This window comes from Nyctibius grandis, chromosome 1, assembly GCF_013368605.1.
Source record: "Nyctibius grandis isolate bNycGra1 chromosome 1, bNycGra1.pri, whole genome shotgun sequence".
Lineage (NCBI taxonomy): Eukaryota > Metazoa > Chordata > Aves > Nyctibiiformes > Nyctibiidae > Nyctibius > Nyctibius grandis.
In genome coordinates this window covers 97,637,184-97,649,561 of record NC_090658.1, presented here as the reverse complement: position 1 = coordinate 97,649,561, position 12,378 = coordinate 97,637,184, and the positions used below count along the sequence as shown (strand labels likewise).

The 12,378-nt window shown below is 39.4% G+C and overlaps 1 protein-coding gene across 5 annotated transcripts in view; it reads left to right on the top strand.

The window, feature by feature from the left end:
- Nucleotides 1-12,378, top strand: part of RIMS1 (regulating synaptic membrane exocytosis 1) — a 364,447-nt gene that overhangs the window by 169,227 nt on the left and 182,842 nt on the right. For all 5 annotated transcript variants that reach the window (XM_068425045.1, XM_068425021.1, XM_068425036.1 and 2 more), the window contains one exon: nt 2,202-3,073. In XM_068425045.1, the coding sequence (XP_068281146.1) occupies nt 2,202-3,073 (872 nt within the window). The remainder of the gene's footprint in view (nt 1-2,201; nt 3,074-12,378) is intronic.

The following is a 12,378-nucleotide window of genomic DNA, read 5'->3' as shown; positions in this document are numbered from 1 at the left end:
TTTTTATCAATGATTGTATTATTTGCAGGTGTAAATGAGGTCTTTTAATAGTTTTTGTTTTCTTAATAAAAATAATACAATCATTGATGTAAATTCATGAAGAACAGCAACAGTACCATCTTGAATTCAGAGCAAATTGTATGCAAGAATAAAGCCAACCGGAAGCAAACTATTATATTTTAAGTTAGTAAATTAGTAAATTCCTGAGCTGCATGCACTGTGATGAATGGGTTAAGCAGCAGCAAATCAAGATGATTTGATGAAGCAGTTGGTGTTCTTTTGGCTGCTGCCTGGCAGAGGGCAGAGCAGTTGAGGGAGCCTGTGGGAACAAAACAAGAGTCTGCCATAAAAGATTCTCCCTTGGCCAGAATGGTTGATGATTTTTTTTTAATAGCTGTTGAAGCTGAAAATGGATGATGAACAGTGGCTAGTAACTTACTGTGTGGGTGACGTCCGTCTGGGTTTAACTGTACTAAAACTCAGGTTAGTGTTATGTATATGTGATATAAATGAACACATGGTGCCCTCCCCTGATTCTGTTGACTTTTTCCCCCAGCACTGGGAAGGCCCCCAAAGCAGACGTCACTCAGCTGAAGGACAATTTTAGGGCAGCAGAATGCTTTCTGTTTCTGTTTTGCTGTCCAAAAGTGAGATGGTTATATTAATTATAGAATAGTCATGTTCTCTACTTGTCTCTAAGACTTTCAAATGAAATCCAAGAGTTCTGAATGGAGAGCATCTATGGTAAGCGCAGGTCCGATTTCTTGCCAAAAACTCAGGAGGAACGGGAGATGGAGAAAAAGGAGACAGGAGCTTAACTTGGATCATATCCAACTTTGCCTGTCCTGTTGGATGCATCTGTGAAAATCTGTGATATGTAATCTGAAGACATATAAATTTTGGAAGGGAAGATTCAATGCCACAAAACAAAGTCCTGGTGACTTTTTCCTGGTGCAGAAGAATCTAAAATACAGCATATAGCTGTGTTCAGTCTTCTTCAAAAGTGTTGGATTCATATGTGAACTGGTAAACAAAAGGGCAATTGGAATGATGAGAGACATAAAAATATGCAGTATAAGGGGATTTTATGATTCTACAGTTTGCTTATTCTCCCAAAGCAGAAGATGAAAGAGGAGAGACCATAATTTTCAGGCAGCTTCATTGTTCATTGTTCATTGTTTTGTACTTTGGCTGTGTAGAGAAATAAATTAAATTTTTCATTCTCTTTTATTACTAGAGAAAGGAATGACATTAATTTATCTCAAGAAGTCAATTTGCTTTTCTTTGTGTGCTTATGAAATGGGCACTTCTTTTTTAGAGTTTTAATAAGATAAAGCAAACTAGGTCAAATATTATTGTTTCTGGATATATTCTCTTTTGCATTTTTAATATCATTAGTATTTTTAATTATAAATAAGTGAATAGTTTTTTATTTATATTATTATTATTTTTTAGACTAAAAGAGGGTAGTTTTAGACTAGATATAAGGAAGAAATTTTTTACAGTGAGGGTGGTGAAACAGGTTGCCCAGAGAGGTGGTAGATGCCCCATCCCTGGAAACATTCAAGGTCAGGTTGGACGGGGCTCTGAGCAACCTGATCTAGTTGAAGATGGCCCTGCACACTGCAGCGGGTTGGACTAGATGACCTTTAAAGGTCCCTTCCAACCCAAACTATTCTATGGTGCTATGATATGATTCTATATCCATATTAATTATTTCTGTAATGTCATTGTGGGAGACACTCTATTTGGTGGTGTTTATATTGTCAGGGCACTTGATGTGAATTGTGTATATGTGGTTAGTCTGTAACCCTCATGACTGCTGCAGAAAAATGGAGAACATACTCCAATACTACGCCATAGTGCTGCAGTTACAACCAAGACGACTTTGAGTCTTCCTATCTATGTGCGTAAATTATTTTTATCTGCATTTATCCATGTTAATATTCTTTGTGATTTTACTCATTAATTGGACCATCCGTAATTTGTGTTTTTGTGGACTTTGGACGTTGTTTGCTATTGGAAAATAAAAGTACCGCTGGAAGGATTAATAGATTTAATTCATGTTAATGGATCCACTGCCTTTCTATATGTTTTGCCATAGCTTATCGTGGTTTATAAACTATCTAACATAACAGCGTACACAAGTATTTTTATTTTGCATTCAATTCCTCAAATTATTGTACTCCTTTTCATTGTAGGAAGAAGACAATATTGGTTTCAGACCAGAATGGCAAAGGTTTAAAGAGCGAGCGTAAGCGTGTGCCAAAATCCTCACTTCAAAAAGAAGGACCAGCAGATGACAGGGAACGTAAAGAACGACATGAGGGCAGAAGGCTGGAGAAAGGCAAGTCACAGGACTACCCAGACGTGCCAGAGAAACTTGAGGAAGGCAAAGTGCCTGATGATGAAAAACAGAGGAAGGAAGATGAATATCATACCCGTTACAGGAGTGACCCCAATCTGGCAAGATATCCTGTAAAACCACATCCTGAGGAACAGCAGATGCGCATGCATGCGAAAGTTTCTAAAGCACGGCACGAGAGGAGACACAGTGATGTAGCTTTGCCACATACAGAAATGGAGGAAGCGGAGGTACCTGAGAATAAATTAGGAAAACGCTCACAATTACAGGGAACTCAGGACAGAAAATCTCTTGTGGAAACTCAGAGGTCGTACTCTATAGACAGAACAGGTGATGTAAGAATTTCTGTTTCTAAACAATTAACTAATCATAGCACACCGACTCCCAGGCATAGTCCAGTTCCTATAGAACACGTAGAACACAAGAACCACGATTCCTTTAAAAAACAGAGCCGCCTTGATCCTAGCTCTGCTATTCTCATGCGAAAAGCAAAGCGGGAGAAAATGGAGACCATGCTAAGGAATGATTCCCTTAGCTCTGACCAGTCGGAATCAGTGCGGCCGTCCCCTCCAAAGCCTCATAGAGCAAAAAGAGGCGGAAAGAAAAGGCAGATGTCAGTTAGTAGCTCAGAGGAAGAAGGGGCATCAACACCAGAATATACTAGCTGTGAAGATGTGGAGATAGAAAGTGAAAGTGTCAGTGAAAAAGGTAAGGACCTTTATGTATATTATGCACATGGCCATGCTTTGGGGAAAAAAATAATCTGTATTTTTCTCTCTCTTTTGCCTCTTTTTTAAACATACATCTTTGTTTTTCCTCCCCTTTTTTTTTTTTTCCAACTGAGAAGTGTCTTATACCTGTTTACATTTGGTTTGCAATGTTTCCTTTTGCATTCTTAGATGACGTGGTTATAGGTAGCATCAACTGATGAGTTTCTTTCTCATTCTCTTCCCTCTTTCACCTAGAACTGACAGAATTTAAGGGTTCTAGTTTATTCTCTCGATGGTATCTGTACTCCTTTGGTCATTGCTTCATCCTTTTCTCTGTATGCAGAATAATTTTCTGTGAATGAATTGAAATGGGAAGTGAGTTCAGTAACAATCTGAGAAGACCATTATAAAGCATCAGAACCTTACTGACACCTCAGTCTTAAGATATGCAAAATTTTATTACATTTAATAAAATACCAGGGATCTGCCAGAGTTCATAGTTCACAAGGACAGGATATGGGGCAAGGAGAGTGTTACATAGGAAAGAAATGAGAATTGCCTAACTTCTTGTCTAGATGAATTTGCTCCCAAGCTTACAAGTATATTTAAAATCTGTTATTTCAGTTTGCTTTCATCTGTTGATGGTAACACTCAGCAGTAAGGAGTAAGTGTAGTACACTGTGTGCTTTTAAACAAAGCCTTTTTCTGGCTGAAGAAGTTAATCTAATTCATGAATGGTGAACAGATAAAATAAGCATCATCAGAAAAGACTGTGGTAGGACCTACCAAGTGTCTTATAACCCTAATTTGTCTTTAAGTGACACTACAGTGAGCTGAAGGGGTTTTGTGTCTTTGGAAGTAGCTTTTAGCTCTTTAGTTTAATTATCTGTGTTTGTAACTTGAAAGTTTTCTGTTGGTGTTCATACTCAAAATGCCAACAGCTTGTCTGCATTGCCTTTTAGTTCCTGGCACTGTTTCCTGACATGTCTTTGATTCATATATGCTAACCTGTTTGTCTGTCTTTGATGTTGTGGTGTCCTGACATCCCCTAAAGCTCCAGGTATACATATAAAAAGAAACAACATTTCTCTCTTATCCCATCTCAATAGCTGCTTGTTTTAACTTTCTAAGCATGAACTTTTCCATTCAAAATATGGAAGCTTGCTTTTCTGCTCATTTTTAAGGAGGGAGAGGTGCCTGAGGACTGGAGGAAAGCGAATGTCACTCCAGTCTTCAAAAAGGGCAAGAAGGAGGACCCGGGTAACTATAGACCGGTCAGCCTCACCTCCATCCCCGGAAAGGTGATGGAACAACTTGTTCTTGGTGCTGTCTCTAGGCACATCAAGGATAGGGGGATCATTAGGGGCACTCAGCATGGCTTCACCAACGGGAAGTCATGCTCAACCAACTTGATAGCCTTTTATGAGGATGTTACCCAGTGGATAGATGATGGTAAAGCTGTGGATGTGGTCTATCTCGATTTCAGTAAAGCGTTTGACACGGTCTCCCACAGCATCCTCGCAGCTAAACTGAGGAAGTGTGGTCTGGACGATCGGGTAGTGAGGTGGATTGTGAACTGGCTGAAGGAAAGAAGCCAGAGAGTGGTGGTCAATGGGACAGAGTCCAGTTGGAGGCCTGTGTCTAGCGGAGTCCCGCAAGGGTCGGTTCTGGGACCAGTTCTATTCAATATATTCATTAATGACTTGGATGAGGGATTAGAGTGCGCTGTCAGCAAGTTCGCTGATGACACAAAACTGGGAGGAGTGGCTGACGCGCCAGAAGGCTGCGCAGCCATTCAGAGAGCCTGGACAGGCTGGAGAGTTGGGCGGGGAGAAATTTAATGAAATATAACAAGGGCAAGTGTAGAGTCCTGCATCTGGGCAAGAACAACCCCATGTACCAGTACAAGTTGGGGACAGACCTGTTGGAGAGCAGCGTAGGGGAAAGGGACCTGGGGGTCCTAGTGGACAGCAGGATGACCATGAGCCAGCAGTGTGCCCTTGTGGCCAAGAAGGCCAATGGCATCCTGGGGTGTATTAGAAGGGGTGTGGTCAGCAGGTCAAGAGAGGTTCTCCTCCCCCTCTACTCTGCCCTGGTGAGGCCGCATCTGGAATATTGTGTCCAGTTCTGGGCCCCTCGGTTCAAGAAGGACAGGGAACTGCTAGAGGGAGTCCAGCGCAGAGCCACGAAGATGATTAAGGGAGTGGAACATCTCCCTTATGAGGAGAGGCTGAGGGAGCTATGTCTCTTTAGCTTAGAGAAGAGGAGACTGAGGGGTGACCTCATTAATGTTTCTAAATATGTAAAGGGCAAGTGTCAAGAGGATGGAGCCAGGCTCTTCTCAGTGACATCCCTTGACAGGACAAGGGGCAATGGGTGCAAGCTGGAACACAGGAGGTTCCACTTAAATTTGAGGAAAAACTTCTTTACGGTGAGGGTGACCGAACACTGGAACAGGCTGCCCAGAGAGGTTGTGGAGTCTCCTTCTCTGGAGACATTCAAAACCCGCCTGGACGCGTTCCTGTGTGATATGGTCTAGGCAATCCTGCCCCGGCAGGGGGATTGGACTAGATGATCTTTCGAGGTCCCTTCCAATCCCTAACATTCTGTGATTCTGTGATTCTGTGATGATGATCATGGCCCTGAAATCTTAATCCAGACAATCATGGCCCTGAAATCTTAATCCAGATTCCATTTAGACATAAAAAACCCTCACTTTTTTGACTGTGGGAGTTGTCAAACACTGGAATGTAATGCACAGAGACATTGTGCTAAAAACCCAAATGGAGAAGGCCCTGAGCAATCTGCTCTAGCTGACCCTGCTTTTGGGCAAGGGAGTTTGAACGAGGGACCTACAGACATCCCTTCCAGTCTCTACTATTCTGTCTTTCTAAGAGAACACATCTCTTTCCCTTATTTTGTGGCGATGTTTTATTCTGACATCTGGATTTAAGTCATTTTCCCTGACTTCCTCTGTTGGTAGTAGCAGTCTGTAATATAGCATTTCCTTTACATCTTTGTTATTTGCTTTCATTTATGTGCATCAATTTGAGGTTGCTTATGAAGTGGAAAGGGTTTCCCATATTCAGTGAGGGGTATCATTGTAAACTGGAAGGTCATTGATGTGAAAGTCAAGTCCATGCTGAAAGTCATGGATACTGATATCAATATGTTGAAATAGTTTGCTCTATAATGGTCGTTTGTAAGTAAAACCTTTTGATGGTTGCTTTCAAGCTTATGACACTGATCTCAGCTTTTGACCAATTTCCTGTTGTATTGTTAAACCATTAAGGGCTGGACTTTTTTCCTTTGGTGTTATGAATCCCAAAGGGTTGTCGCTAAATGCTTATGTTCTTGATAACTGAATGAAGTTCTTTGTTACCTCTGAGACAGATATTTAGACTTCTCCTTTAGAGAGTGGAGGCCTTGGTCTGTATCGTATCACAGTGCTACTTCACTGTATTTGAATAAAAATTATAAGTAGGATTATGTTGGGGACCTGTCTGACCACTGCCAACTCAATACTTGGTTAACATTGTTGAGCATTCCTTGAGACCTTATCTCTACTTGTCCGTAAGCTAGCACCATGTTATTAATCAGAATATATATATACACATACATATATAAGTCTATATATGGATATGTATGTGTGTAGGGGGGTATGCAATACATTAATTACAGAAATATATTTATTAATTTAATAGCTGTGAGATGTAGCTGTTAATTTTTTTTTGCCTGATCTTGATATGATTTTTACAATCCTTGTCATGGGAAAAGAAGTGGAAAGCCTTTGAAGCTGGGGGTATAGTACAGAAAAAGAGTTAGGAGATGTGAATACGAATGAGAAAGCAGAAGCATTTTTGGTAGTAAAGTATCCAATTATTTTTAGAATTAAATTTTCATCAGTACTGGAAAAAATCTACAGTATTTCGTAAGAATAGATGGAAAGGCAGGAAATTTTATTACCTAAGAAAATATTTTAGAAATTCTTCAATATTTTAAAAGAAAAAATGCCACAGTAAAAGAGTGTAGTGTTAAAAAATTGATACAAATAATTAAAAAAATGCCCCTATTATAACTGAGGTCTTTGCCATTTAGCAGCATCGTTACGAACAGAATATCACCCACCATTTTTTTAGTGCTTTGCTTGTAATTTGGGAGAGATACTGCACAGTCCCTAGTTGTAGCACTTTAGTTTATAAAACCAGGAGGGTCTGGAATCCATCCTCTCTTATCTAAATATCAGCTCAATCAGAAATCTGGTGCCAAAGTAGTAGAAATGGAGCTAGAAAGATAGAATTATTGCAAATAAAATTTTTAACTTTGAACAGCCTCACCAAGAAGAATCAAGATCTTAAAATTAATGTTCACGTTTGATGAGTGCCCATATAAAACAATCAGCAACTGAGTAATAAAGAAGTGCTATTTTCAGATCTATATTGAACAACTAAAATAGAAGCTTGCTATGGAAAACAGCTAACATGTTTAAAAGAAAATGGTGCCCCATAGAGATGTAAGGTATAGGTAGAGTGGATAAGACTGTGTTGAGAATCAATAGCCAAAAATGACATATAAAGTAGAAAGTGTGCAAAAGCTACTTTTTAACATTTGCGTTTCCTAGAAACACTGTTTAGGATTGCATTACCCTGTCTTCTGAGCACAAAACACCTTCTAAAAGTGATATGCTTAAATACAAAGCAAGCTAATTTAGCTCGTACATCCTGTGCTATTTACTGTAACCATTTAATATGTATTTCTTCAAAATTACTAACAAAATAATTCACAAGCACTGGAGATACTTTCTTTACAAAAAATAAATGTCTTTTGCAGTCCACTGGGATTTTGCCTCTTTGGAGAAGGAGCACAAGATTTATGTCGAGTTGTTCCCATGTTGGAGTAAATCTAGAGAAAGAATTGTTTAGTGGTGTCCAAAAAGGTCATCTCAAATTTCTTTTAAAAAAAAATCTGCACCCTTTACAGGACGCTATTACTGATTGCTGATCATCATTTTCATCCTATTATTAATACAGGTTATAGGACTCCTATTCTGAAATACATAATAGTTGAATATTAGGTGGACTGAGCTTCCAGTGACAACACTGTCCTGGCAAGGCAAAAGGAGTCATCTTAGAAAGCATAAATTGCATTCATACTCGCTTCAAAGACTTGCTAGAATAATGTAAACCAGACTATTACAAATGAAATACAGACCTCATTTTAAAACTGAGAACAGCTTCTGCCTACTGCCATCCAATGAAGCATACCGATTAGATTTGGAGTAAGTTTGAGAAAAAATATTTTCTTTAAAGTTTAAAACCAAGAATTTATGTAGAACTGGTAGATTTGTGTCCAGATGAGGTTGTACCTAACTTCTTTTATCCCATGATAGATACAAGAGATATTCTACACTTCTGTCATGCAGTCTTTGAAACTGGAAGATAAAATAGTGTTGGAAATTGGAACAATGTGAGGAGGTACTGAAAGCTGCTCATGTACTTTTATGTAAATAGATGTGCTAATGGTTTTACATTTTGCACACTCGTTGTTCGTATTTGCCTAAGTGTGTATTTTGTTCACACTGTTTAGGCTTGAAAATATGCCTAATACTAGCATATTGTCAGCAAAATGGTAAAAAGCTAAATAAAATTCACTTTGTATCCTTGCTAATGGATTTAATTGGGAGTGAGGAGAACATGATAGAGTTGGAGTCTTGTTTGGAAAAAACCTCCTGAAATGACATTCCAGTTACTTTCAGAGATGTGTTTGTTTCATTCATAATGCCTTTCTTATGGTACCAGGAGTAACAGAGGGACCCAATTTCGTTTCATTCTTGTGACATTACCCTTCTGGTTAGAAAATGTTGGGGGCAGGGATCTTGGTGTATGCGCAGGTGTGAGGCAGTGGGGTTGTGACCGGGAGGGGAGGACCTGGAGGTCAGAAGGAGAAAGAGATGCCGTGGCTTGCAGACGAATGTATCGGTGCTGGCTCAGCTCCAGGAGGAGAGGATTCTGACCCCTTCGTCCGTCCTCCTCTGGTGTTTTGAGTGCTGCTTTGGGCTCTCATGCTTGGGGGTGCTCCCGGTGCAAGGAGACCACAAATTAAACCCCTGCCCCAGTGATTTCTTCCAAGTGCTGTAGCATTGTTGGCAAAGAAGGTAGCTTGTGGGCTAAGAGAGAAACCACATGCGTGCAGCAGGGTGTATAACTGGATCAAAAGAAAACATCAGGAAAAGGCTATAGAGAAGAGGAGGCTGGTTTTAAATGTTAGCTAAGCTTTTCGCTGAGATATTTTAAATCTAGAGTGTAGGCAAGTCAAGTTCTACTGTAACATCTGCTAGCATATTTTAACATCTGTTCACATGGAGAGTTGGGCATGGAGTTTTAAAAAGAGCCGAATTAGTTTAAAAATGTGACTGAGCTTTAATTTACTGTAAAATAAAATATCTTTGCTAGGAAGATTGTCAGTTCTTAGAAATTAGTTCCAATTTATCTTCTAGCCCTTGTGCAATAATTTAGATCTACTTCTGATTCAGATTTTAATGAAAATATAATTTAAAATGGCTCTAGTTTCAGAATTTAGGTCAGTGCTAACATTATTCAATGCTTTCAATATTCAGTGCTTTTGAGTAGCTGAAATTATTTACAGTGCTTATGGAGTTGAAATAAGTGCTTGTTAAATTAGCATTGGGGAGTAAGAAATCTGTTTTGTGTATATGGAATTATGTAAAGTTCATACATGCATATGCAAATAAAATAAGCTGAGCATGAGTGGGGGAAAAGTCATACTGTTGCCAAGAAATCCAACACTTCGCTAAGATATATAACCATATAAATGGGGATGTCACAGAAGATATGTGGCTGAATTCTCCTTTAAAATCCTAATAAAGGCCTTTTTCTAGTTTACCTTAAGAAGGTTGTGAAAGTGCTGGAGGGAGTTCGCAGAAGAGCAGCGAGATTGACCGAGGTCTATAAACATGATATGTAAGGAAAGGTGGGATAGATTGGGGTTGAATGGACTAGAAGAGAAAGAAAGAAAAAAAAAAAAAAGGTGTGGAGAAATGACTGGGCTTTAAATGGGAGAGAAGAAGCTGGATGGGGAAAGAGATTGAGTGAATGCTTCTCTTTTCCCCTGGAGGGTTAAGTTACTGCTAGGGAGGTTGAAGTTCGGTGCCAGAAACCGTGTCAACTCTGAGGATAGGTAAGCAAAGTTAAGGAAAACTGTAATCATAATTTCTTACTCAGTTGAAATGGAGGATTCTTGGAAATAAAAATCAATTTCTTCATCGCCTGCACTGAAATTGCTGTATGTTAGAAGTATTGCTGCTGTTCCTGTGGCAGGCTCTGGGCCAAGGTGGGAAAATCTGGGGCTAAATCCACAGTACTCCTGACTGTAGCTTATCCTTTTTTGTCACCCGTTAAGTAAAGACATTTGTCATTTCCAGTACAAATTTATGTAATAACAATTTGTTTTTTAAAAAGGAAAAAAGAAATGTACATTTTGACTTATCAAGAAGCATGGAAGAAAAGGATGTCACAGACTGTTAAATCTTGCGTTCTTTCTTACACCTCTGGCAGTTGGCAAGGCATTATGTTACATTACTTTTAACATACTCTGTCTTCTCTGTTGCTTGATTTTTCATATGTCCATTATTTTATTAATCGTTTGTTCTTCGTTGCTTACCTTTCTCCTGCACATCTAATTCATAAAATAGCGACGAATTTGTCCTAATAGTAATTTGTCCAATAGTAAGATGAGTATTGTCATTACAAAAAGGGGGATACTAAAGCATGGAGGGATTAGGATCATATGTTCAAAGAGACTTAAGACCTGACAAGTACGGTAGCTTTAATTTCAGGAGCTATGAGAGTGTTTGGACCAGTAGAGAAACCCAGGACTTCTCTAGGTTTCTCCATGAAAGACCAATTCTCAAGAATATTCAGCAGTCAGGTTTTTTCCATACAGAGACCACTGGAGGTAGCAGGTGTGAGAAGAGCATGGGAAGTGTGGGTCATGGAGCACTTTTTAAGGGTCTCAGAGGGAGCTGAGAGCTTGTGAAAAACGCCCTAATTTTAGCTGCTGAGCAATTTTCACAATGCAGCTGTGCAGTGAACTGGAGTTAAAACTCAGCTAGCATAAAACATGGCAAGGTGTTATAGCCAGAGGATGATCCTTTCCCCCACTCTGTCCTACTATTGAGTGTTGTGTATATGCATATATTTTTTGTATACCATAAAAGTTATGTGAGTTAAGTGGGAGTTGGCCTCTTCTCCTGGGCAACTAGCGATAGGACAAGAGGACACAGCCTCAAGCTTCGCCAGGGGAGGTTCAGGTTGGACATTAGGAAGAATTTCTTTTCAGAAAGGGTTATTAGACATTGGAATGGGCTGCCCAGGGAGGTGGTGGAGTCACCATCTCTGGATGTGTTTAAGAAAAGACCGGACATGGCACTTAGTGCCATGGTCTAGTTGACAGGGTGGTGCCAGGGCAACGGCTGGACTCGATGATCCATGAGGTCTCTTCCAACCTGGTTGATTCTGTGATTCTGTGAACTGCTACTCAGCATCTACTGTTATTCTTTTTATCTGAGAGCTTAGAGGAAAAGGTGAACTGTAAAGGATGAACCAAACTGTGTTTGGTAAAGCTGCACAACTGTGGATGGTCTGTGCAGCGTTTTGAAGGGTGAGTTTAGGTCTTGGGACTGAAATCCAAACCTTTTGCTTTTTTCCACCTGTATGGGGAAGGTGCCTCCCTTTGGCTGAAAAACGAAAGCCTTTGAAAGAAAAAGGTAAATTTATTATAGGCTTATTATAGAATAATAAATACACTTCTATTAATTTTAGAGTTAATTTTAGTTAATTATAGAGTTAGCTAGGAACAAACAAACATCTGATTCTGTTATTTTCTGAAAAAGTTCATTCTGTTTCCTTTTCTCAGTTACAGGGATTCAGTGTATTCATTCTGATCATCCTAAATCATATCGAGTCCAAACATTGGGGTTATACCATACAGTACTGAGTATTATTGGTTAGTATTTTGGGTTAATATTTCTCCGATACCTTTGATACCTAGTTTTGCTTAGACTAATGCACTTAATTACTGTGATACACAGGCACCATTCCAGTTTCTTTCTTTCAACACAGCTTTGAGTAGACAGGCTGGCCTGTTTGAGCTTTTTAAAATCAGTGTGCTAAGTGGCCTCTAGGAAAAACTTGATTGTGTCAGAAAGAAGATTAATAATTATGAAATGTCTGTCTTTCCTGTGGCTAAATATGCATGGTTTCATCCTGTTCCTCTCTATTCTGA